The sequence below is a fragment of the Mustela erminea genome, chromosome 8 (assembly GCF_009829155.1).
Source record: "Mustela erminea isolate mMusErm1 chromosome 8, mMusErm1.Pri, whole genome shotgun sequence".
NCBI classification, from domain to species: Eukaryota; Metazoa; Chordata; class Mammalia; order Carnivora; family Mustelidae; genus Mustela; species Mustela erminea.
The window spans coordinates 12,214,311-12,241,967 of record NC_045621.1 but is presented as its reverse complement, the minus strand read 5'-3'; the positions used below and the strand labels follow the sequence as shown (position 1 = coordinate 12,241,967).

The 27,657-nt window shown below is 43.9% G+C and overlaps 1 protein-coding gene across 1 annotated transcript in view; it reads right to left on the bottom strand.

Moving 5' to 3' along the window:
• AOX1 (aldehyde oxidase 1) overlaps window positions 1-27,657 on the bottom strand; it is a 79,863-nt gene that overhangs the window by 18,947 nt on the left and 33,259 nt on the right. Inside the window, exons 16-25 of the mRNA XM_032354359.1 lie at window positions 26,641-26,733; window positions 22,863-23,032; window positions 22,385-22,511; window positions 18,824-18,946; window positions 15,526-15,622; window positions 9,231-9,355; window positions 7,443-7,576; window positions 6,128-6,215; window positions 1,609-1,695; window positions 595-786 (exon numbers count right to left, since the gene is read on the bottom strand). Coding sequence (XP_032210250.1) covers window positions 595-786; window positions 1,609-1,695; window positions 6,128-6,215; window positions 7,443-7,576; window positions 9,231-9,355; window positions 15,526-15,622; window positions 18,824-18,946; window positions 22,385-22,511; window positions 22,863-23,032; window positions 26,641-26,733 — 1,236 coding nt within the window. The remainder of the gene's footprint in view (window positions 1-594; window positions 787-1,608; window positions 1,696-6,127; window positions 6,216-7,442; window positions 7,577-9,230; window positions 9,356-15,525; window positions 15,623-18,823; window positions 18,947-22,384; window positions 22,512-22,862; window positions 23,033-26,640; window positions 26,734-27,657) is intronic.

Sequence of the window (27,657 nt, the reverse complement as noted above, 5' to 3'; positions counted from 1 at the left end):
GAGCTCGCTGGGCAAGGGCTACTCCTCTGGTCCTCCCTTCCCTCTCTGCCCCAACAGCACAGCAGGATGCCCAGAGTGGAGAAGGGGGGAAAGAATGGACACCGGGTCTCCCCACCCTAACTCCGCTCCAGGATTCTGAGGGCAAGAGGCACAGGGAGGGGGACAGAGCTTATCATGGATGAAATTGCGACGGTGACTTCAAGAACAGAAAGGAAACTATTTTAGTAACTGAAATGACTGAAACTTTCTGACAGCTGCCTGAGACGTTCAAGGAGGAGAAAAAAGGGCTTGACAGGACACGTTGGTGGGTAGCACTTATCTCACCAACCGACGGAGACTTCTCACTAAATGAGCTGGAGTCCGAAGCTCCCTTTTCAAGATCCTCTGTCTCCAGGATTCTGGGCAAAGAGCCCAAGTGAGACAAGGCTCACTGAACTTTGGAGTCCTGGCTCTGTCTTCACTAGTGAGCTGGCTTACCCCGGGCACACCATTCAGCCCCTCTGGATCCAAATTCCTCAACCTGAATGACCCCCTAGGGGTCCTCCCTGCTCTGGAGCCTGATGTCTTGTGTGTGAGAGACTAGTTTAGCCTTACCTTCTCGGGGGCCAGACCACACCTGGCTGCAACTTCGGTGATACAGGACTCAGTGATGAGCCCCACCTGAGGGAAGCCGAAGCCACGCAGAGCTGTGTTGGATGGCCCGTTGGTTTTGCACGCCCACGCCCGGCAGCGCAGGTTGGGAAACTTGTAAGCATTTTCCATTTTCAGAAGTCCCATTTCTATCACCTGCGGAGATCCAGAGTTGGTGTGATCAGATTCTCATCAGATTTTGCCCTCCTGAGACTGAAGACCAAAACTAAGCCGGAAATGACGAACCCTCTCTACGGCACATCAAACATGCTAAGACAGACCCGTGTCCTAAATTAAAAGAATGTCTGTTATAATTTTTAAGGATTTGAATGCTTTTTCTTTTTTTGAAATCATTTTTTATGTTCGTATTTCAGGACGAATGCATTTCCCCCCAGGTTTCAGACAACTGCCTAAGACTTTGAAACATTCAGAGGCTCTAAACGTGGGGTCTACAGAATGTAATGAATAAAATATCCTGCAAAGCGTGGCAAAAAAAAAAAAAAGTTTTGGTATTTGGTCTAATGCACTGGTTCTCAACCAGGGGTGATTTTGTCCTCTGTCTTCCCTGGTAATGTCTGGAGACACTTTTGGTTGTTGAGACCAGAGGGTAGCTGGGCCACTGACATCCAGTCACTAGAGGCCAAGAATGTTGCCGGACATCCTGGACATCCCACCATGCACTGGGCAGCCCATAACCAAGGGTGATCCAAGCCAGAATAGCAGCAGAGCTGTGACTGAGGTCGGATGCTTGCCCTTGGGAAAAGAAGTCTCAGTATGGGAAACATGGACACAATATATAGACACAGACTTAGCCAGTATGTCTGGGCTCACTCTGGGGGCACCAGTTAGCGACACATGATTGTCCCTGCAGTGTGGGTCTTATTTATTAAAAAGTTATTTAGCTATTGAATATCCTCTGAATTTTATCATTTTATGTCATACTTCCCAGAATGTGAACTTGCTTCTTAAAGCACTTACAATTAATGACTCGTCCAGGGAGGCACCCCCATTGCTATAATGCTCCATGTCTAGGGCCACGATTCTGCCGTCGTTCATGAACCCAGCCTAGGAAGAGAGAACCGATCTTGAATGCTGGGGCTGGTGACCATGTCTCTCTACATTTTACTTTGTTACTTGGAAGTCTTCCTCACACAGATAATAGCTTCATGACATTGGTTTGGCAATGATTTCTTGGAGAGGATACCAAAAGCACAGGAACAAAAGAAAAAAAATAGAACTGGACTACATCAAAATTTAAAACTTCCATATACCAAAGGACACAATCAACAGAGTGAAAAGACAACCCAGAAGACAGAGAAAATTTTTCAAATCATGTATCTCCTAAGGGATTCATATCCAGTGTGTGTATGAACTCTTATAACTCAACAACAACAACAAAACCCAACTTGACTAAAAACATGGATGAAGGATTTGAATAGACATTTCTCCAAAGACAAGATTCAAATGTCCAGTCACCTCAGGGAGAGATGCTCAACATCTCTAGTCATTAGAGAGATGCAAATCAAAATCACAAGAGACCACCTCACATCCATCAGAATGGCTACTATAAGAAAACAACCACCAACCAACCAGTAACAGAAAATAGTGTAGGTGAGCATGTGGAGAAACTGGGCACCCTGTGCACCGCTGGTGGAAATGTGAAATGGTGGAGCCGCTGAGGAAAACAGTATGGCGGTTCCTCAAAAAAATTAAAAATAGAAATATAATCTAGTAAGCCAATTTTGGGTTATTTATCTGAAAGCACTAAAAGCAGGGTCCTGAAAAGCTATCTGCACACGTATGTTCACAGCAGCATTATTCACATTAGCCAAGGGCTAGAAGCAACCCAAGTGTCCGTCAATGGACGAATGGATCGACAAAATGTGGTACATACAACGGAATATTATTCAGCCTTAAAAAGGCAGGAGATTCTGACACATACTATAACATGGATGGACTCTGAGGACATTATTTTCAGTGAAATAAACCAGTCACAAAAGGATAAATACTGTTTGATCCCGTTTATATCAGGTATCTGGTGTAATCAGAGTCCTAGCAAGTAGAATGGTGGTTTCTGGGAGGTTTTGGGGGTGGAAGAAATGGGGATATATTACTTAATGGGCCCCGAGTTTCAGTTCTACAGGATGAAAAGAATCCCAGAGACGGACAGTGATGATGGTTGTACAACAATGTGAATGTACTTAATGCCACCAAACCGTACAGTTGAACATGGCTGAGACAGCAAATGTGTGTAAAAAAGGGTAAAAGGGTAAGGAAAAAGTCAGAGTAGAGAAAGATATAATAGCAAAACAAACAAAAACCCCTCCTGGAAAATTCATTACTACTGTTCAGCCAACCCCGCTCTTCCCTCCTCAAGAAAACCAACCCCATCATTCTCAACCTCCCTTTTTTGCCACAAGTCCTTGCATTCTGGCTCCACCTTTCCACCTGAACTCTCTCCCCTGAGGCCACCTCATCTTCCAAACTCCCAGTCTGGTGGCTGGCTCGCAATGGGCTCAGCACGTTTTTCTCAGCAGGCCCAGTTTGATGAAAACTCTCAGCACCATTGGGTGCTGCTAGAGGTCTTTTACAGAAATATCTTCCTGTGTTTCATATGTTTCCAATATCCCTGCTTCCCATCTGCACTCTGCTTCAGTATCTCTAAACTTACTAGAGTTCACTTTGTGATTTTTGCTGAACGGAACCAGATTCAAACCAAAGTCGTTGTCAAGGGCACGGCCTGTGAATTCCAGAATTTGAGTCCTGCCTCTGCCACTTAACTAGTTCTGTGATCTCAGGCAAGCTCTGTAACCTCTCTATCTGTGAAATGGCAATAAATAAGGTAATGCGTAGGAAATTTTGGTGGGTGACTGAAACACAGTAATGTTCTAAATATAAATTATTAATATTAGTATTACAAGTGTTATCAATATCATCTCTTGTCTTCACTCTACATCAGAAGACATCATTTTTCTTTCATAATTATAGTCATCACTGTGCTTAAGGCTTCCTTAACTATAACAACCAGTAACAGGTTGTTACAAGGTTCCACACTGGTGAAGGACAAGAAACCCTATCGCTGAAGGAACAAGCTCATCACTGTTCTTCCATATTGGTTCCTCTGTCCAACCTGGTACTTTCTACTAGAAACCGCCAAGTCATGTTCGTGGTTTTATTCTCCCCTGGACTTTGCCAAGTTTGCCACCGGCTCCTATTTTATTTTATCCTACCATGGCTCTTGGACTCATTTCTTCAACATCCTACTATCACAGCTCAGACCCCAAATACTTCATGTCTGAATGCTCCCTCTCTCCTCCCCAGGCCATCCTGCCCTGTGCCATCGTATGACCTTCTCCTGTGCACCTGTGTTTGGTTATGATACTTGACTGATCAAGGACCTACTCAGTCCTACTCTTTCTTTTTCTTTTTTTTAAAGATTTTATTTATTTATCAGAGAGAGAGAGAGAGCGTGCGAGCACAGGCAGACAGAATGGCAGGCAGAGGCAGAGGGAGAAGCAGGCTCCCTGACGAGCAAGGAGCCCGATGTGGGACTCGATCCCGGGACGCTGGGATCATGACCTGAGCCGAAGGCAGCTGCTTAACCAACTGAGCCACCCAGGCCTCCCTAGTCCTACTCTTTCTTACAAGATCAAGTTTCAACCCCAATCCTGAAACTCTAGGCCTCATTCAATCTGGCATCACTTAACCTAACCAACCTTATTTCTCACCACCTCTCAGTAATTACTGTGTGTTCTAATTCCCCCCTCCTCTGACCACCACCCCATCAAACACTCCATGTTTATCCCTCCTCTGTGTTCCCACCACCCACACGCCTCCTTTCTGCTCATCTGTCCTTGAAGGCCGTTTATGTTTCACCATCTCTAAGATGTCTCATGTACGTACCACAACTCATAGTTTACCATGCGCATCTCATTTTTAACCTTATATTATGATGTTTTCATGATGACTTCATATGTGTATGTTTTTTCCCCCTTAGTCCCTAAAATGTAATCTCTTTCAGAACGAAGTTCACTCTAATAAATCTTTGTTAAACTAAACCAAATTCTAAACATACATCCAATTGAGCATGAGATGAAATAAACTCATCCCTTATCTCCTAAAAATACGGATGCAAGTACACCAGTTGTGATGGAGATGATGCTGTGTTCAACAAATGCTGTTGTCTTTCATCCTGGGCACGTGGAAGACTACGCTGCCCAGCCACCCTCAGAGTTAGATGGCAACGTCCTGGCTTATTACACGTGAATAGAAGCAAGGCCCGCATTTAACACGCCTGGTACCTAAAACACTTCCCACATAATGCTCTTCCTTTGGTTCTGTCCTCTGCAGAAGACCCAGCAGAGGACTCAGAGTCCCTAAGGTGGTGCTCTGCAATAGAACTTTCTGAGGTGACGGCAATGTTCCATATCTACATGTCCAATATGGCAGCCACTGGCCACACATAGTTACTGAACACTTGAAATACAGCTAACGCAACTATCGAACTAAATTTTCTGTTTTATTTATTTTTAAAGTTTTTAAAAAGATTTGTCAGAGAGAGAGAGAGAGAGAGAGAGCGAGCGAGCATGCACAGGCAGGGGGAGTGGCAGGCAGAGGAAGAAACAGGCTTCCCGCTGAGCAAGGAGCCCAACATGGGACTTGATCCCAGGACCCTTTGATCATGACCTGAGCAGAAGGCAGATGCTTAACCGACTGAGCCACCCAGGCACCCCTAAATTTTCTTATTTCATTTAGTTAATTTAAATGTACCCGTGAATAGCCATCTGAGCCTTGTGACTTCCATACCACATGATGCAATCTCAGGGGATGATGGTGGCACTACTGGGTGGAAAAAGTTTAAATCCCTGAATAATTTTTCAGAGCAGACTCCTCTCCTCTGCCCTTTCCCCTAACTCCTGCTGATTCTACTGAGCTGTTACTTGAGCAAGAAGTAACACAATACGGGTTTAAAGGCCCTGAGAGTTTTTAAGTTGTTTATCATGGCAGTTAATCTATTCTGACAAGTTAATCTATTTCTTATAAAAGCAAAAAATAATTATTTTCTGCTACAGAAATTTTTCTAGGAATTTCTGGGACAGAGTTTATAGAAATACCTTTGCTAATACTGAAAGATGAGGAAGCTGCTGGCAAATAATTATAATTTCACAGAACACTATTGGGTATTCTTCTATTTTTAGAAAACGTGGAAGTCGTCTGCTATCAGATGTGTGTATATATACTCACAGGCTTTCCAATCATTCACTCTGGATCAGCCAAATCCAGTTCGTGCTTTTCCACAAACGGACGTGTTCAAGTAAAGCAGGTGTGAGCCGGCCAGTAGCCGGTGAGCACAAGGAACAGAGAGGTAAGTAGAAGCAGGGTTTGCTGATTTGCTCAGTGTTAGTTCCCAGGAAAGAGCCGCCCAGCGCCGCCTGCTGCCAGCATGCAATGTCATCTCGGTGACATAAAGCCTTTCCGACCCCGCTCTTCTACTCACTTTGTACTTTCCAAGGTAAGGGTGGCGGCCGCCAGTGATCAACATGTCTTCTCCCCGCTCCAGAACACAGCGGACGGCGCGGCCGTGTCTAGAGCAGAGCGGTAAACCATCAACCGAGGAGCTGCCATCTGGGGAGGAGACTGTAGCTGCCCCCGGGGATGGTACTAACTCGCGGCGAGAGCTGGAGGGGCATCCTCACACATGGACGACGGAGCTACTGCTCCTGGGCCCTTCCGATCTCAGGCGTGCACCGTGGCCTCCCCTCGCCTTGGCTCAGAGCACAATGCCTGGCAGGTGCCACCTCTGCAAGGGTGGGTCTCGGGTGTCAGGGGCCCTAGAGTATTGCTTTGGGCACATTTCCCACTGTGATAACAACCTCTGCTACAGGGAAATGGTCCCAGGGCCACATCATAGACTGGTTCCGAATGGAGGAACTCAGGAGGTGTCTGATTTCCAAGTGCTCTAGGAAAGGACAGACCTAGAATCAAGGTCATTTGGCTTCATGGGATACAGGAACTGACTCATATCATTCAGCAAAGAAATTAAGCCTTCTACATGTGTCTGCTCCAAAGACCATTTCCTATGGTAATGTTTTGGGATCCTTAAAGGAAAATGATAATGTAAATAAATGTAAATATATAAATATTATATATAAAATGTAAACGTATATAATGTAAATAACTGTAGATGTATATAATTATAATATTTATATATTATATATAAAATGTAAATATATATAATGTAAATAATTAAATAAATGTAAATAAAGGTAAGGATCACAAAAGCAAAAATCTCCATTTAAATCAAGAAAATATATGTAGGAACACATATATTTATTTATATATATTTAATATATATTATATAGCATATATAATATGTTATGTATAAATACACATAAAGGATTTTACATATATATTTATCATATATATTATATATAGATAATATATATGGTCATATATATATGTTATATATATGGTTGAGCTTTTTTCAAATTGTTGAAGTGACCTATACACACACACAGGTGCTAAGACAAGTAGCCAGCATCCCTCTGGGACTTGTTTCTGTCTGTTCTTCAGGTATTTTTACTGTGGCTTTCACTCTTTTGGGTACTTGAGTCTCATTTTGGCTCTTAGTATCTGGTATGACAATATAAGATTAAAAAGTTGTAATAAAACGGCAGCTTTGTGTATTTGTATACCATATATGATTTTAAATAATCTTAACCCAAATTCTTCCTCCTGAACCTCAGTATTGAGAATGCACAGCATGACTTCATTTTATTTTTAATCTAATTGAGCAGATTTTCTCCACTTACTTGTTGGCGGCAAATGCGGTGATGGCTGCCAAGATGCCGGTTTTGAAAATCTTCCCCCCAAAAGCCCCACCAACACGCTTGACATGACACATGACCTTGTTAGCTGGGAGCTTCAGGGTCGAAGCAACGATGTCCTGTGAATGATAATAGTTCCCATTAATCCGATCCATCTGCAACAAGGGAGTGGGGCAGGACTTACTCGTTTTTGATTCCAAAATGTTACACACAATACAAAAACTGTGCAGCTACACTAAATAACAGGACAGCTTCCAATAACCTAAGCACAACTGATGTCAGTGGTGTTTAGCTATTATGACATTGCAAGAACTATCATTAAGTAGTCCTTTCAGAATATTTTTGTGCTAATAATTTCTTTTGAGAGAGAGAAAACATGGCAGGGGGTGGGCGGAGACTCGGGCTAGGAGGAGCAGACGGAGAGCGAGAATCTTAAGCAGGCTCTAAGCCCAGCATGGAGCCCAGGGCAAGGCTCAATCCCATGACCCTGAGATCATGACCTGACCCGAAACTGTGAGTTGGATGCTCAGCTGACAGAGCCACCCAGGTGCCCCATGCTAATAAATTTTTGAAAAATTTCCCATGAACCATATCCAAAGTGTCCTTTCCGTGCTAATCCCTTGGGATAGGTTTCCTGAAGCAGTGAGATTTTGAGGCCTTGCAAAGCTCTCTCAGCCTGACTTTTCCCCACATTCTGCTATCTCTACCAGACACATTTCTCGCCTACCATCTGGATTATTACTGAGTTGGTCTGTGGGGCCCTCCCCGGATGCAGGTTTTGCTCTTCCTTGCCGTCCTAGTGTTTGGAGGTCATTTAGTCTTAACAACTCAAGTCTGTAGATGTGGAGCCCAAGAGGGATGCAGTGATGGCATCACACAGGGAATGAGGAACAGACCAGACTGAAACAGCACTCGCCTGGCCCTTCTCAATGTTCCTGCTTCTGAAAGGCTTCAGTCCACACATTTCCACATTCCTGCGTGCTCTGGTAATCACACCGGCTTGTATGACCTACTGAGTCAACCCCTTAGCTTTGTCCCTCTTGCTTTCACCCTGATGCTTCAGCTAGCCTCTCCTAAATGCGTCCCGGATGCCTGCCTGGGCAGCCTCTGTGTCATTCCTCCTTTCTTACATGCATGCTGCCTGGTATACAGGACAGAGGCAATACATGTTTACAGAAGGAATGAGTGGATAAATGAATGAATGAATGAATGAATGGCATTTGATCTTGGTGTGGAATTGCTTAGAAATGGCCTCTCCTCTCACCATCGAGACAAACTTCACTCTCACTACAAATACAAACTGAAGACTTCATCTTCATGGACTTTCTGGATGATTCTAGCCCTCAGCAAACCCTTCTTTCTCTTAATTCTTCCGTCTGTGTAAATGCTGACTTAGCTGATTAAGTATTTGGTTCCATTCTGTCCAACACCATTTCCTAACTGTTTCATGTGAGTTAGGTACTTAAAAGCTTTGGAGGGCAGGCTTTCCTCTTTTTTCTTTCACATTCTTAATAAAGCCAAGAGTACAGCAAAAGAGACATGCTGACTCCATAACTGGTTCTGAAGTTATAAATCCACAAACAAAAGGTGCCCAATTTCATAACATTCTCTTAAAAGTTTTTAACTATTAATACCCAGGCGGATAGAGCTGTTAGTACTCCAAATTCCTTCAGTTCCCATGGTGAATTTTTGTCTTTAATTGCTCTTGGTGTGTTTTGCCAGCAGAAACCACTTAACTTAGCCACCTCCCCTCTGCAACAGCCCCACAGTTACCTGTACGTATTTAGGATACTGGGTAGAAACATAGACATCGATTTCTTGGTCCTCTCCTTTGGGAACAACAAGCATGCTCTGGGTTTCCATATAAAAATGTTCCTGACCTCCCATATGTATTTCACCTGTTAGACGAAAGTATCAGAGTCGAGGAGGCTTTTGGAAAGAACAGGTAGCATCCCCTAGCTGTTCTCCCATTACGGAGAAATTCCACCAACTGTGATATTGCTAGGACAGCAGGCTACACAGTTAAGGGCCATGAACATGTAGATTTCATTATATCTGCAGATTTGAAGACCAGTCCGGTATGGGTGTCTGTCGAGTGTCTGTCAGGTCTCCTGATATGGTAGGTCACAGAGTCTAGGGAAAGGTATGTGATGTTCTAGAGTCTGTCAAAACACTATGGCAAGGAGATTTCTGGTCCAAGATGAGATGGAGTAAATGCACTTCTCTTGGTTCCTTCTACTAAGTACAGCAAACAACTTTATTTATTTATATGCAAAAGAAATATAAGAAGACTCTGAATGGTAGAGAGAAGGCAGACCAATTAGGCAGTTTGGGATTCAAGGAAAGACACATGGTGAGTTCAGTGAGTTAAGTTCTTTTGTTGCTGCTGTTTGCTTCATATATCCCAGACTTGGTACCAGAGAAGCCAGCAATCCCAAAATACCAACAGGAAAACACAGAAAGAAAATCCCCAAGAAAAGCCCACTTTTTCCATCCAAGGGACAAAGAGATGGGAAGCCTAGCAAGAAAACTTTTATACAATGACCACTCTACTCCAGTAAAAACACTGTGGCCCCATTCCTATCTGCAAAAGTTAGGTAGAAAAATCTAGACTTCCACTCTTGTCAGGCTGTAATGAGATGCCCCAAACCCTGTGTTGTGGTGGTATCACTGGAAACCACATGAGGAATCTGGACTTCCACCCTTCACCCAGCAATAACAAGGTAGCAACACCTGTTTCCCCACCAGCATGGGGTCAGAGTAGTTCTGGTAAAATAGATAATGTAAATAAGATCCAGAGTCTTACAACATAATAGTCCAATGACCAGGATACAATTGAAAATCAGTCATTATGCCAAGAACTCAACTTGAATGAGAAAAGACAATCGACATGCCAACACTGAGATGACACAGATGTTAGAGTTATCTAACAAGGATTTTAAAGCAACCATCACAAAAATGCTTCAGCGAGCATTTACATAAACACTTAAAACACATGGAAAAATGCAAAATTTCAGCAAAGAAACAGAAGATACAAAAAGAGCCATATGGAAATTTTAGAACTAAGAAATACAACCACCAAAATTTAAGAGGCTCACTGGAAAAGCTCAACAAGAGAATGGATGCAACAGAGGAAATAACTAGTCATCAAGAACACAGAACAACAGAGCTGCCTAACCTGAACATCAGAAAGAAGAGACTGAAAAGACAATGACCAGAGCTTCGATTAAATAAAAAGACTGACCATCTGGGTCACTGATATCAAATACTTGAAGGAAGAATGGCTGAAAATTTCCTAAACCTGGCAAAAGACACAAACCTACAGATTTGAGAAGCTGAGTGAATATTTGAAAATATGATAAATCCATAGAAACCCATGCCAAGACACATCAGAGTCAAACTTCTGAAAAGTAAAAATAAGAAAATATCTTGGAAGCAGACAGAGAAAAACACTACCTCGCCTATAGGGGAAGGATACTTCATAAGGCAGGTTCTCATCAGAAACCGTGGAGACCAGAGGAAAGTTTCAATGTCTTTCTTCAACTTCTGAAGGACCTGGAAACTCAAAAATCTATATCCAGTAAAAATACTCTTCAAGAATGAAAAAGAAATCAAGACAGTCTTAGATGAAGGAAACTAAGAATTTGTCTTAAACAGACCTATCCTAAAATAATGGTTAAAGACAGTTGTGAAGCAGAGAAGAAACGATTTTTTTTTTTTTTTTTAAAGAATGGAATCTCGGAACATTTGGAAGGAGAGAGAACAAGAGAAGGACTACAAATACAGGTAAACGTGATAGACTTCCCTTCTCCTCTTGAATTTTACAAATTGCATTGAAAGCAAAATTATAACATTGATTCATGAAGTACTCAGAGTATAAAGAGGGAATTTTTTAGGACTATAATAAATGAGAGAGAGTAAAAGGATGCGAAGAAAGGTAAGATTTCTATGTGCAAACTGAGAAAATGTTGCTACGAGATATATTGTAATATGTATGTTACATGTATTGTATGTTCTAGGTGTAAAATTCACACATAGAACTACCACCAAAAAAACAGAACAAAACAAAACAAAACAAAACAAAACCAGACAGAGATACACTGAGAAACACTACAGATTCATCAAAATGGAGTCCTGAAAAATCTTCCACTAAGCCATTGAAAGATGGGGGTGGGGGAGAGTAAACAGAGAGAAAAAAACAGAATACAATTATGAACAACAATCATGTTAGGTGAAAGGGAGAACTTTAAAAAATTAAAAATGTTGGGCGCCTGGGTGGCTCAGTGGGTTAAAGCCTCTGCCTTCCGCTCAGGTCATGATCTCAGGGTCCTGGGATCGAGACCCCGTCGGGCTCTCTGCTCAGCAGGGAGTCTGCTTCCCCCACCCCCCCACCTGCTTCTCTGCCTACTTGTGATTTCTGTCTGTCAAATAAATAAATAAAATCTTTAAAAAAAAATTAAAAATGTATCCAATAACAGGGATTTGCAGATGGTTTAAGGGGGATTCCCAAGGAAATCTTTTGTATTGATGTCTGGATTTCCTATCTTACCCTGAATAAAGAAAAAAATACAGAAAAACGAGATTGTTTCATTAATAAAATACAAAAATTGAAATGTCAAAACTCAAATCTCAATTTTATTTTTTTTCCAAGATTTTATTTATTCGAGAGAGGGAAAGAGTGAGATTGAGCGAGAGCATGAGTGGGTGAGGGGCAGAAAGAGAGAGGACAGTCTCCCCGCAGAACAGGAAGCCGGACGTGGGACTCAGTTCCAGGACTCTGGGATCATCACCTGGGCTGAAGGCAGATGCGTAACAGACTGAGCCACCCAGGCGCCCCTCAAATCTCAATTTTAATGGAAGGTTTTATCAAAGACTGCACATTAAAAATCCACCTGACAGTGGGCTCAAATTCATGGTTTACCAAATTAGTACCCCCACAATCCAATCGGAATTTATTTTGTTAAACACCTACTTCACTTAAAACATGAAAAGCTACCAACCATTAGAGCTGTTTCTGCTCACACCTGGAAAGTACGCGAGCCCTGTTCCATGGTACCATCCACCCTGCCGCCCTCCGCCCGCCCACGGCGCCCTCCCGCTCTTCCTCCCGGCTGTCGGCTGTCGCTGTCAACTAATTTGATCCATTAATTTGATCAGCTAATCCCTGAGATAAAAATCTTATTTCACTGTGGGTTTAGGAGTGATTCCTCGGGGCACATTTCCATTTTAATAAGAAGCCCTTCAAGACTGAAAAGCCATCAGGCTACCCAGGAGGCTACCTGTATTGTGCCCAGCAGGAGGGGATAAGAGCAAGATAATCTCCGTTTCAGGGCTCCTAGATCTCTTGCAAATCCTGCTGTACAGACTGCCTTCTGTGCTCTCCAGCCATTTTTTTTTTTTTTAAGATTTTATTTATTTATGAGAGAGAGAGAGAGGGGGAGAGAGTGAGCACAGGCAGACAAGAGAGGCAGGCAGAGGCAGAGGGAGAAGCAGGCTCCCTGCAGAGCAAGGAGCCCGATGTGGGACTCGATCCCAGGACGCTGGGATCATGACCTGAGCCGAAGGCAGCTGCTTAACCAACTGAGCCACCCAGGTGCCCCTCTCCTGCTATTTTTAAGGAGAGAAATGAGAAGTGGTTTCATGTAGAGAAAGATGTTCACCTCAGGGCCTCAGCTGGGGGGTTTCTAAGGCCCTCCCAGTGCTATGACATCAGGGCTAGGAAGGGGCCGAATGTATTTTCAGAGGATAAAAACTCAGTCCCTTCAAGAACACAGTCTAAGACTTGATGTCGTTAGTGTTCTACATCATTTATCTTTTAAATATTTGATTTTCTTAGGGCAGCTATGTTCTAAGGGACAAAGGGCTCTTATGACGATCATTACTTCCAGTTACCTCTCACTGAAAGGTAACCAAAAATGGCCAAAAATTCTTAATTCAAATGATAATTTGCATTGTAAGAAAAAAAAATTACCTCACACTAGTGAGTCAAGAAGGTGGAAATTTAAAATCAATACAAGTGTCCCTTGTAAAGCACCTTGTACCACTTTCATATTTATCAGTAGGGTAAGGGGCAGGATACAAACTAAAACTCAAGTCAGAGACAGCCTGAATCAATGCCTTAATTAAATGATAAAATAAGATGTCAAGGGAAAGAATAACAACTGAATTCACACAAAAACACAGACGGCAAGAACATACAATGGTCCACGTGGAAGGACCCCCTTGAAAATGGGCATTTCCAAGATGCTCACACCATCATCTCTTCATGCTGAAATGCTCCCTCCTCCTCTCCCAGAAAACAGACTCAGTCTTCAAGTGTTTGCCACATTTCACTAGTCCTAAGAATCGTCTGGAACACTGTGAACGTTTGTCAAAAGCACATTCCTGCCCTATCCTGGATCCTCCAATTCCAGAATCCCAGAAAGGGGGCATGGGAGTCTCCAGGCAGGTCTCATAAGTGGCTCCCACTGGGAGGCTCCGGGAAATACCGGGGGTGCTAAATGAGCACCCGCCAGTGTGCTAGCTCGGGAGACGGTGAAATAGTGTCTTGAGGACAACAGAAACATCGAAGCCTGGCAGTAATTACTGCTCGTCGTTACGGATGTGCCAAGCTCTATGCCAAGCACACTTCTGTTATCTCTTAGAACCTTCACAACAGATCTCTGAGATCAGGATTATTTTATTGATATAACTTTAAAGCAGGGAGATGGGTCCTGCCAAGTCCCATAGCTGATAAGACGGTGTGCCAGGGAATACTGGAAGGGTGATGGTAAAGGTATCTTTGCTACGTTTCCAGATGACGTCATACAGGCAGCGTGTGACCACGTTCTGGTCTAACACAGCAGTGGAGTTAAGAAACTCAATGGGCTTTGAGCTCAAGGGGCTGGCTGGATACACCTGCCAGACCTCTGGCTGTGCACTCGAGGAGGGTAGGCCTTAGGCCCCTTCTGAGCTTGGGCTTGGGGCTGGAGAGAAAAATTAGGGTGATGGTGGTTTCAAATACGCACTAGATGCCAATACCCTGGAAATTCACTTAAAGACAGACAGTGCCAAATGAGAAATTCTCCGCCCTGAGATGTGGTTCAGAAACCCACGCCTACCCAGCCACACACCTGGGGCAATCAGCTCTTGCACAGCAGAGGTTAAGGACGGCTCTCTAGCAGGGACCATGGCAGGGCAGAGCGGAGGAAGTCTGTGTTCTCTAAGACCCCTGGTACTTTTTTTTTTCCTGAGACAAGTGGCAAAATCTGAATAAGGTCTGTTGTTAACGAACAGTATTGTGTCAATGTGCACATTCTGATTTTCACAACTGTTTAAGGAAGAGGATGTTCTTGCTCTAAGGAAACACACACTAGCATTTAGAGGTAAACGAGCATGTAACTTACTCTCAAATGGCTCAGAAAAAAATGTGTGTGTGTGTGTGTGTACAGGAAGAGAGAATGATTAAGTCGGTGTAGTAAAGTGTTAATAATCAGGGCATCTGGATCAAGAGTAACTGAGAGTTTCTTTAATGCTATTGCAACTTTTCTGTAAATTTAAATTTATTTCAAAATAAAAAGTTATAAAAATTTTATTGGAAAATTGTAATCAACTTTTCTAAGAGAGAAATTCCATTTTAATGACACATACACAACGGAAGGAAGTCTGGAAGGAAGGGAGGGAGAAGTCAGAGAAAGGATGGAAGGGAATCGGGGGCTTAGGAAATCCTAAGAAAAGCTGTCAATTCGATTAGCCGGCTTTGTCACTCAGTAGCTGTTTTATGACTGTGTTCATACACTCCGAGCCTCAGTTTCCTGATCTGCGGGGTGGTTATGAGCAGGAAAAGAGACGACATCGGATAAATCTGCTGGGCCTCCCTCTTCACCTCCCTGCTGTACTCTAGACACACACACACACACACACACACACACACACCCCGGAGACAAAGGGAAATGCACGTGTGAATGAAGTGACGGCTCTCAGCTGATTTCTAGACGATTTCTGAAAGGCAAAGGTAGCATTAAACTAGACATGCTCACAAGCCTTCTGGGCTGCTTCCCCTCTCCTCACGTTTTTCAGAGAGCTTTACCTTCTAGAATCTGATCAGCCCCTTTAAATGCTTCATCAACATTTCCATATTCCAGTTTCCTCTCTGGTTCAAAGAAGGAGCTGTGTTGTATGGCTTCCTGGAAAGGAGAGAGAAGTGAGGCTCTGGGCCAGAGATCCAGCCCTCTGGCGGCCGCCACCCTGACTGCGGTATCATCTGAGTCCGGGCAGCATGTCTCCCGCTCTGGAACACCCTGCTCCTTCACTCAGCACAGTCCCAGCGACGAGCTAAGAACCAGCCTTCAGAGAGACCCCTCACGGAGCCAGGACAAACGTGCCCATCGAGTCAAAATGGAGGACGCTCAGGGAGAACCCCAGCATGGAAGGTGGTCCCAGAATGGAACTAATATTTTCCAGGAAGACTGTACTATTCGCTCCACAGCCAACTGTACAAAGCCAAGGCCACACAGCACATGGGTTTAGCGCGCAGGACTCTGGACCCAGTCAGAATCATGTCCATTTTCTCCACTGACTACCTGTTTGACTGTGGGCCTATTATCTCTTCTCGCGGAGCCTCGTCTGTACAAGGAGACACAGGTGGGCACATAGCTCTGACGGAGTTGTGCAGATAAAATGAAATGAGACGGGCAAAGAGCTTACATGGCATACGATAAATGCTCAGTAAATGCTAGCTAAGTGCATTCCAGTGACAAGGATCATGGTGGGCCTGGAGGGCCCATGCTCCTCTTTTGGGAGGACGAGCACGGCATTTGCACAAGGCAATAGAGCATCTGGGACTCCGGCCCCGGAAGCAAGATTCCAGTACAAGCCCAGTCTGGGTACCACAAAGCCACTTACGTGCTAGGTCCCACTGGCTTCTCCTGGGTGCCCAGTGAAGGGGGAGACAACAAGGTACACATCATCAGGGATACAGCTACAATCATCTAGGCTGGTTTTCTTAGCTTTTCTAGGAAATTCTCTTGCTGTAATCCTTGTGTCCCCTGGCAAATGTGACATGCCAGATCCTATCAGCATTATGTGCCGGGGATTACTGGTGGTCCATGAAATCCCAGCCCCAGGCAGTTAGGAATGATCCCAACTCTGGTTTCCTCCAGCCACTAGTAGACGTTTAGACCTATGAGGGTACCTTCCAGAGCTGTTGTATCGTGACCCTGCCATTGCCTCCACTCAGAAAGTGGGTTCCTTTGTTTTTACCACCACAGGAGCCCGGTTCCTTGACAGACGGTTTGTTCATTGTTTCGATTTCTGACTAGCTGTGTGACTGTGTGAGCTGTCTTCCTGTTTCTTCAGCAGAAAAAAGATAATAACGGTTTTTCTTCACAGGACTGTTGTGAGCTTTTAAGGAGTGAATGCATAAAACCTGCTTTGACCTAAGTGTTAGCTGCGGTCATGTTGTTGACCATGACGACTGATAGATTCTGGTGGGGAGTATGTTTTTCTCACCATAGGTCATCAGCCTGATCCTTTGAGCCAAGAGTTTTGAAAGAGTTTCACCATTCACACTATTAAACACTCTAGAAAGCATTAGCTTAGTTAAACATCAGTGCTAGTAGCAGAGATACATTTATTTTTTTTATGCTATTTAAATTGATAATACAGTTCCTTCTAGAATGAATTTTTTTTCTTTCTTATTAATCTACAATTCAGATATTTCAGGTTGAAAACAGAAGTTTTATAAATCCTATTTTTAAAAAGTGTAATATTTTTCCACTTTACTTGCTGCTTGCTTTTTAAGTAACTTTGAGACAATTTCCCAAATAATTCGTGGTCCAAAAAAGTGATTTAAAAAAAAAAAAAAACTGTAATGTGTGTGGAGCCGGGCATATTTTCCTGCTAAAATTTTTGATTAAATTCACTCTGATCCAGTTGGTTGACCTTGGAGAGCTTGACCTCTGATAAAAATATGAGTCAGTTCTCCTCCCCATGTCAAAGTTTGGGGTTTGATGCTGGTATTCTCTGGCAAACAACGGGGGATCTGCCAGATGGAGTGACGGAGGGCACGGAGAGTGTGGCCTCTGTTGGCTTGTTTAGAAATTTATTTGACTGGAAGGTGGGGGTGGGGAAGGGAAGACATTCAGCCACCAGGACTGGGCAAAGGACTGTCAACAAAATTTTGATGAAGTAGCATGTAAATAATTTCTTATGAAGAAGTAATTAAGGAATCATTTCTTATTTAGAAGAACCTTGATAACAAAATGCTGGGGAATGAGCGCATAAAGTAGCCAAATGCAGAGGCAACATCTGACTAGGAAGGAAGAGAACGTTTGACTCTGAAACCGGCTAGGAAATTCTGGGGAAACTGCCACTCCTTGACTCCGGCTTAACTTCTGTATGTTTGTCTTCTTGACATGATTTTAATTTCATGTTTTAAACACTGATGACACTGTCCATAAACAAACGCTATGCTCCTAGGAATAAGGCAGCACGATAAGAAACACATCAAGGCCAAGTTCTTCTGGAGACACGAATCTGAGCCAAGTCAGTTTCTCATTCTCCGCCACAGGGCACACTAGTCACCTAGAGAACAAGTCACTCATTTCGATTTGAAGATAATGTATTCCCAGAGTCCGTGGAGCCTGTCTGTGCCGCATCTAATCTATTCCTGCTGCTTTCCCAACTTGCATGCTTTCGTTATTCAGTAAATTACAGGAACCAACGAAATGGATACAGAACACGCTATCATTTCATGGAGATGAGTCTTGTATCTTTGTAAATCTACTCATCAGATATGCTCTAACGAATCTAAACACAGTGTCTCCAATATTTGCTTCACAGAGCGTCTCGCTGGTTCCTGCACACCCCCGAGAGAGTCAGGGTGCCGGTGAACTCAGGGTCCTGGACACCGCTGGCCGCCCACACAGCCCTCCTCTCACCTGCCCCCCTCAGCGACCAGATTTCTGCTCACATCTCCACCCGCTGAAGCCCACACACTTCAAAGAAATCTAACCCCTCAGCAGTAACCAACAGGTCCGCATGCCTCTGGCTAATCATTTGTTCAGAGCTGGGTGTGTGGCCCAAGTGGCCTGATAAGGCTGGACCTCAGGGCTCACGCTTGGAATCCTGGGAATCCCGGGACAACGTTCTCTCTCCCCACCTGGACACAGACGGGAAACCCCTGCGGCCATCCTGTGACTCCAGGGGAGGGGCTGAGGGCCTGGGCCGTGGGCCGCAGAGAGGAGAGGCACAGAACCAGGTTCTTTGCTGACGCCGACAGTCTAGGGCCGACAAAGCCCCTCTGTGTGGGACACCACTTGGGGTCCGAGTTTCTTTCCTGTCACTGTAACCAAAAGCATTTTAACGGATCCATCGGTGCTCGTTACCTCGATTGTCAGGATCAGCGGCTGCAAATCTTCGTAGACAACCTTCACTCGCTTGGCTGCTCGCTTTGCCTGAACCTCGGACTCCGCGATCACGGCACAGACAAGCTGGCCCGCACAGGACACCTGTGACACAGAGAGACTTCTGTCCCCGGGGAGCGCAGGCCCCAGGCCCTCTCCTTTCACTCTTTTCCTCCTCCCCCCAGCACAGAGCTAGACACACAGTAACTAACCCCTTCACATGTGCAGCGCGGCTGTTAACAAGGGCTCTGGTGAGAAAGCGCCTTCGTAGAGTTGGGCTCACGACCCCACTGTTGGAGGAGGTCACTGACGGGACCGGGTCCCGGTGGACCCTTGAGCTTGACCCAGGCAAATGGAGGCTCCTCACTCCTTCCCTGTTTTTAGAATGTACAGTTTCCCCAGTAGGAACTGGGGCCTGAGAGAGTAAGGTGTGGTGTAGACCATCTGGATGGCACACAGGACTGAACCCAGTTAAGGCCCGTACACGTGTGCACTTTTAAGATTCTGGCAGATGGGTGCAGATGTCTCTCAGTCTCGTGGCTGCCCAAGATAAGACTCCAAAGTTCCCTTTCTTTTTCTTTCTTTCTTTCTTTTTTTTTTAAAAAAGATTTTATTTATTTATTTTACCGAAAGAGAGACACAGCAAAAGAGGGAACCCAAGCAGGGGGAGTGGGAGAGGGAGAAGCAGGCTTCCTGCTAAGCAGGGAGCCTGATGCGGAGCTCAACCCCAGGACCCTGTGATCATGACCTAAGCCAAAGACAGACGCTTAACGACTGAGCCACCCAGGCGCCCCAGAAGTTCCCTCTCTTATTAAAACCACTACCTACCAATCTGGAGGGCTCTGCCTCTTCCAGTGGTTTCTTTTTGCCCTGTGTATAGAGGAACCAACACCCAGGGACTAGGGGAGTTCGGGTCTTTGTGTGGCACCACTGGAAGAAGTGACTGAGGAAGTGATGAAGTCCCAGAACCTAAGCGAGGTTCGGTGGGGTGAGGAGGTTCGGAGCCGACGACTAAAGAAAGAATTCTTAAGACGTCGTTGGTGCAAAAGGTGATTTATTAAAGCACGGGGACAGGGCCCGTGGGCAGGCGGAGATGCGGCTGCCCCAGCTTGTGAGGAGTGGTTGGTTATATACACAGGAGTTGGGTAGGTGAGGACAAAGGGGTGTTCAGAAGGGCTATTGGGGCAAAGAATACTATCAGGATATTCAAGGCTTAGTTGCTATCAAGTAAAGACAATTGGAAGTCTGGTGGAATGTTACATTCCTGCTATCAAGCATCCTTGTTAATGAGATTTAGGTTTAGAAGCGCCAGCTTTTGCTTTGTCCTCAGCCAGCCTCCTGCTCCCTCATCAGAAGGACGGGAGTGACTGTCACATAAAAACTCCAGGTCAGCGCACTGGGGCTCTGGAGGGCTCGAGGAGAGCAAGTCACATGGCTCAACCTGTGCCTGCCACCATGATCAGGGCCATTCTGAGAGGAAGCTTCTAGAAAGGGAGGACCAGAAGGTCATAGCCCATCTCATCAGAGACGACAGAGGAAGGAAATGAAAGCACAGCCTGCTAGTGAGCAAATGTGTGTCCCAAACACTGGTGGAGCACAGACTTTTCATGCAGAGATTGAACCTGTACTAGCCAAGACACAGGCAAGCACAGAGCGTCCCCACCATGGTTCTGCCTGCAGGTGGGGCAGGTGTCCAAGGGAAACACACAGGGATCAGAGCAGAAAGTCGATGGGGATAAAACTAAGGCTCCAGGAAGGTAAAATAAGACTGGAAGAAGTCACCATGACTGCTCCGTTCTCTCTCACCTTATACCATGATCACAATTCAAATGTAATCACTCATTTAAAAATTGACTTTAGGGGTGCCTGGGTGGCTCAGTGGGTTAAGCCGCTGCCTTCGGCTCGGGTCATGATCTCAGGGTCCTGGGATCGAGTCCCACATCGAGCTCTCTGCTCAGCGGGGAGCCTGCTTCTCTCTCTCTCTCTGCCTACCTCTCCATCTACTGTCAAATAAATAAATAAAATCTTTAAAAAAAAATTGACTTTAAACTATTAAGTCTTTTCTACAACAAGCACATAGTTGTGTTGTCATCAGAAAAAAAAAAAAATGGTAATAAAAAAGATCTAGCAGGTGTGCGTGCACACACCCCACAGCCACACCCAGAAGTGTGTCTGCTGGGTGTGGGCGGGCGGGGACAGCGGGCAGTTACATGGTGAATGGTGAAACGCTGGCAACTGTTGGCGCCATGGTCGATGGGGATTCATTGCACTATTCTGTTTTTATACATGCTTAGAAGTTCTACAGTGAAAAGACCGTTTTAAAGGGGTAACTTACAAAAGGGATTAAAGTAACAAAGGTGCTCATGATGGCTCTCCTCTCTGCTCTGCCTGGGTGCCTGGGTTTGCCCCCGTGACCTGGCACACCCACGTGCCCCCTGAGATGCTGGACATCAACGTCCGCACCCCTCCCGGAGGAAGCACTATCCTGCAGCTCCAAAGGGCTTTGCTTGTTTACTTAACAGTCAGCAAAGGCCACCATCCTCATTGTCTTCTGCCAGCCCCGCACAGCCCTGGCTTGGGACAGTTGCAACCTCCACTTAACACTCGGGTCATCAAGCTTTCATTCATAGCCAGTAAACCAGCCAGCAAGAGCTGAAAGTCAGGACTCTGGAAGGAGGAAGCGCTTTGGGGTCGACACTGAACTCAGAAGTCCGCCTTAGACAGAAAACCTGCCGAAAGCCACCCGTGTTGCATTTTCTGAAAACTTAAGATGCAACAGGCAGATCAGTCTGAATCGTCTGAAACCATTAAGTGGCAACAGCTGCTGTCATGTTCCTCCACCTGCTGTGTGGGAAGCAGTGCGCGGAGCACGCCAATGACTCAGACTCAGGGTCTCACTCAGGGGCTTTTACTAGGGTACAAAGTAGCAAGTAAGTAAGCTTAATACGAAGTCAGAAGTGCATTAAAGGTCCACTTCACCTTCTCCTCTGGACTTTACTCTCTGTGAGGGTAAGGACCACTTGGGTCTTACTCGGCTATGTGGCCAGCCACATTAGGTGCTCACTTAAAGACCCTGGTGGAACACAGGGCTGTATACATGACTGAGTTGGATTGAGTTCAGAGAGGGGGACAGAATTCTCATATTAAAAGCTAAGAAAAGGGGCACTTGGGTGGCCCAGTCAGTTAAGCGTCTGACTCTTGATTTTGGCTCAGGTCATGAGCTCAGGGTCTTGAGGTCTAGTCCCACAACCAGCTCCATGCTGGGTGTGGAGTCTGCCTAGGACTCCTCTCTTTTCTCTCTCCCTCTGCTCCTCCCCTTCTAGTAGTAAGATTATGACTAGAAAACAGGAAAACACCAAGTATCTTTTATAGAACTAGTCAACTTCTTATGTGGAAAATGAGTATATTTGAATTCATTCACCATTAGAATAATGGCGTTTTAAGGAATTACTGGAATCCTTTATGATGTGCCAAATGTGATGCCATCTTTAAGAACATTAACCGAGGAAATTATTTTTGAAACAGAAAACAAAAATGCCATACCTCCTCTGTCCTCAGAAGTTCCTCTGGATTGGTGAAAATGGAGAAGGAGTTTACACCACGAAGATGTTCCTCAGTCACAATGTCCACCACGCCAGGTAGGCTGAGAGCTTCTGACAGATCGATAGACCTAGATCAGAGGACACAGAGCAGGTCCTCAGAGAAGCCCCAGCCCGAAGACCAAGATGAACAAGCTTAACTGGAGAAGAAGACGTCTGAGTGGTAAGGTACCTCTAGCTCTAATAGTTGGCAATATTCAATGCGATTGGGAGGGAAATTAGATCAAAATGTAGGACTTAATACAATTTGTCCCTCCAACTATTAGAGTATTGTATTAAGTCCTACATTTTGATCTAATTTCCCTCCCAATCGCATTGAATATTGCCAATAAATAGCCTATCCTCTCTGTACCATTACTTACCACTTAAGTGACTTAGACGAAAAGGCAATCATAATGTCTAATTAGGACTTTATCACTTACACAATCTTAGCATGAGCTCTTGAACTTGTTACAAAAGACAAGAAAAGCTCCTGGTCCACGGTAGGCATGTCATCACAGTAGATGGCTTCACCCGTGGCATGCTTAATACCAGATAGGTGCATGATGGGATGGCCAATTGGGTCTTGAGGAAGCTGCTTGGAGTCTACACTCTGTTTAATCAAAAAACAACATATCATTTTTTAATCATTTTTATAATATTATACACATCTCCCATAAGAGGGTAGCTATATAATTTACATCCAAACCAGAACAATTTTGACGCTGAAAGTTGTCATTGTTAATAATAACATGAGGACAAGAAGCCTGTTTCAGTAATACAGTAGGCAAAACTGGGATGCATGGTCATGAAACTGTTCTAATTTTTTCCGTACTTTTTCTGAATATAGAACACAAGTATCTCTAATGCAACTTCCATTTATGTGAGTAAATGAATATTTCTTTCTAAAAATGTAAAATTATATCATCTTGTTAATGCTCCCATATTTCTTTCAATTTTATTACCAAAATTATTTTACTGTTGTATCTAAGCGATGGCATACATAATGTTTTTCAGAAGGGCATGATGGTATTTTGACTATGTTTCATAAAATACTGAGGGCATGCTGTCCACAAGAAGAGCCCTTCTTTTCCTATTCCAAATGAGAAAGTTAAGAAATAATTGTTAAAATTTGTAACTTAGACAATCCTGATAAAGAATGAAGACAAAGGGACCTGCATTTTGAAGAATGATTTACTAATGTTACTCTTTTTTGGAGACCCATGGAATAAAATGTCTTGGTACCGGTTCTCTAAGTACCTTAAATATGTTTCATGAAACAAACAGATGTCTTCCCCAGTATTTCAAGTAGGAGGGAGTTGTTAGCTTTCCTGGTTGGTTGGTCATTGGGAGAAGGAGAACTGGACATATGAAGAGAGAGGGGTTAAGGGACAGGACAGAGACCAAGCTCAGAGCCCCACATGAAGGCTACAGCTGCTAGGGGTCTGGTGATGGGAGTGTGTGTGGTGGAGATTCCAGGACAAAGATACTGAAATGGACACTTGTCCGATGCTCTCTGCTGTTCATGGTCCTGGTTCACTGTCAACCTCCTTGAGGGACCCAAAAAATACACCTTTGGCCTGAGATAGATCAGAGGCTGTCCAGGCAAGGGACAGGCCTAGAATAACAAGAGGGTAAAGGAGAGTGGCACGTGTAATCTGAAAACATGTTCAACATTTCTATTGGTTATATGGAAAAAATTAAAACTTACTCTCTTCATAATATCAAAGACAGTAAAATGTCAGCCAAATGTTGACTGACAATTACATGCAGAAAGTAGAGTGATTTCTAAAATTGACTTGGCACACGACACATGTGTGGGATGCTATGAACTTACTTCTGGCTCGCACAAAATTTACTGTTTTACAGTAAAATGTACACTTACCAATAGGCATTTTTTTGTTTTCGTGTCCATATTTGTTTCATTTAAATGTAAACTTCATTTTTGTAGTTACTAGAACATAATGCACAACTAGAAAGCACAAGATTATGAAGAAAGATAATTTAGGACTTGACCCAGGCACCATTAAATAAAGATAGACATTAGGCCATGAATGTAGGCAAAGAGGGAAACTGAGAGGAAATTTTACATGTGGGCATTCAGGCATGGAAGGGGGTCTGAGGCAGCTCCCACACACCAGCCCCAGAGTCACGGCTCATTGCTCTGTCCTCAGGACCAAGTGCTTTCGTCAGACCATTGGTCTCTCCTTTGAGAAGCTGAGAAGGTGATCAAGAGAAAAATAAATGTTCTGAGGGCTCTCCCTCCAGTATGTTTTTTTGTGTTCTAGATCGTAAGGGTCAGCTCGCTCTGTAAATACCCCAACCTGCTGTACTAGGATTCTGGGGGGGGGGGCGCTTGCAACCTGAACATTTGAGTGAAAAATCACCCACTTTTAAAAAATCCTAACAGATTTTTTTCCATTATGAAGAGCAAAATTCCAGGTAATTCGTAAGCTTAAATATTAAGGAAACATATCCTCAAGTACCTGTGGAGGCTCTGGGAGTTTTCTATTTTCTATGACATAATACTTTTTTCTTGTCAATAATGAAACACATGATAGCACTGGGGGGAAAAACAACAACAAAACCTTTTGAAACCCGGCTGTGTGAGCTGGCAAAAAGACTGAAGAAAAATCCTAAAATACATCTTTTTTCTAGTCTATAATAAAAAATGCAGTCGATTGTTTTAGCTGAAGATACGACACTCTTTTTTTTTTTTTTTTTTTTTGGTAATTCGTTGGGGTGAATCTACCAGTGAAAGAGGCTGTACCTGACTCGTTACTTCTGCTTGTTATGTGGCTGAAGGAACCACCAAGGAACGAATTTGTCTCTTCAAACTGGTGATCTCCTGAAGCGCAAATGAACTGATTTGGGGAAAGATGTTTGTCACAAGTGCTAGAGATGCTCGAGCAAGGCAAATATCTGTGTGTATAAAAAAACCACAGGAAAACAAAAAGAAAACTCATCTGTGTGGGAGATGAACTACTTCCAAAACTTGGCCTTGCAATCTATAATAACAAGGTCCCTTGACCATCCACTGTGTGAGGACTGTCACTTCTCTGGCTGGTTTGAATGCCCGTTAATGTGCTGTTGTTCCTTTCTGAGGTTTATTCCACTGTCAAGGTAACATTATGGTATTTATAAGCTGAAGGTTGCAGCTTCCATATTTTACAGAATATTAGGAAAGACGACAGCTTTTTAAAACTTTCAATATCATCGCTTTCAATGGGTTTTGGTGTCCTTGAATTTTTTGACCATCCTGAACCTAAAACCTTCAGAGAGAGGGAGCAACGGCACATTCCTATGACGTTCTGTCGGCTTCTACAGCTAGATCCAACACTAGTCAATGAACGGATGCTTTCAAAAGCCTCGTCATGTTCTTGACTTAATGAAACTCTCAAGGTAAAGCTTCTTGATAATAATTTCAAGGAAAACCACATCTAATCTTACCCAGTTTACCAACAGGGCGACTTTGGGCGGTATTTCTATGATGTTGTGGTGGAAAACTCCATTTGAAAGTTGTGAGGAATTCTGTTCTAACAGTCAGCTTGCATTAGGGGAGCTTGAATAGCTCTTAGAATTTAGTTTGATTCAACTCTAAATGTAACTCACAGAAAAGATTCCTGAAGAATAGAGACTGGGGGAGCAAACATTTCTTTAAATTTAAATTCAATTAGCCAACATGTAGTATATCATTAGTCTCAGATGTCATGTTCAACAATGTATCTGTTGTGTATAGAATTGCTTATTCAAAAACAAAGTAAATCAGTAACTTTGTGAAAAAACAAAACAAAACCATGACTGCATTTTCACCAACAAGGGCTGTGTTTTCTGTTCTTCTATAAACAAAATCAAGGCAGCCACCAGCCTTGACACAGAATTTGACTTTGGTTGTGTTCTGGCTTCCACAACACCAAAGGCAGAAAGTGTGTGGCAAGCTAGCCACAGCTCATGCCTGTCAGTGGTTCAAGGCCACAGAGCAAAACACACGAACTTCAAGACCAAAACAGGCATTTTTTAGAAAACGGCCATGGCTAGTTCTATCTTTTGTCAAAATTTGTCACTGAATTTGAAATTGTAATTAACACTGGAGAAGCCCGAGTTTACCAGAAGGGGAGCTAGAGCTTAGAAAGCTTGGGAATCATTGTGAGGAGAGTGGGGTGTCCAGGTGAAGGAATTACAGGCCAGGCCTTTGATTAAAAAAAAAAAAAAGCCACCCACCTGGTACTTTAAGGTACTGGAGTGATGTCTGGAATGAAGGTCTTCTAAGGCACTTGCATCCTTGTCCGCAAGGCTAGGATAGTGAACAGGGTCCTGAAGGGCAGAACCATAGCAGAGATTTAAAATAGGCCGAAACAGTCTTGGAAGGGAGGTTACCATGGCTCTTGACAAGCAGCTCAACTGGGAAGTCTACCCTTCAGCAAGTGCTTGCTCTGCGCAGAACCCTGGGGGTAGCTGCAGCTCCCTGACCGCCAGGACACATGTTCTGGAAGGCCCATACATACTACTACACATTGTGAAGCGCCAACTGAATACAGACGACTGACCTCCAACGTCTTTAGGTTTCTTAGGATCCTCTCACATGCTTGCCTAAATGATCTGAGGACTTACAAACTAATAAAACAGGAAGACAGGAGCTAAGTAAATAAAATGGAAAGGAAGGGAATACTCAAGCTGGGAAAAGGGGAGAGCCAAAGCAAAGGAACGTCAGCTCTGTGTTGCACCACCTCTCCAGCGGGAGAGGAAGGAAACTGCAGACAGCTTCCTGCCTGCCGCAGTCCCCCAGGAGCAAGGGTCTCAGAGGGACACCTCTGAGAACTGAGAGGAACAGATCACTGCGTCCTTATACGAGACTTTAAACAGTACACCTGATGGTCAGTTTTTTACAATTAAAATTTTTTAAATGTAAAATTAAAGCCAACAAAGGCCACTATTTTTAATAATAGAGCAATATTGATAGAGGAGGTTGAATGGAAGGCATGAGACCTCAAGGTAGATGCTTTAAGGGATATCATTGGATTCACCCAAGAAATTGTATCTGTTTGCTATTAACTGGAAGAGTCTACAGTTGGCTGTATTTTTCCTCTTTTGTTTGCCTGGTGAGTGTCTCACTTGGACATTGTCAGTCTTCCATTCTCAGAAACTGGATATAACCCTCTGGTTCTTAGTTGACTCCTTCTAAAATGAAAAAATACTCTCAGAAGCAGTATTAAGAGAAAATTTTGTGACTCTTATTAA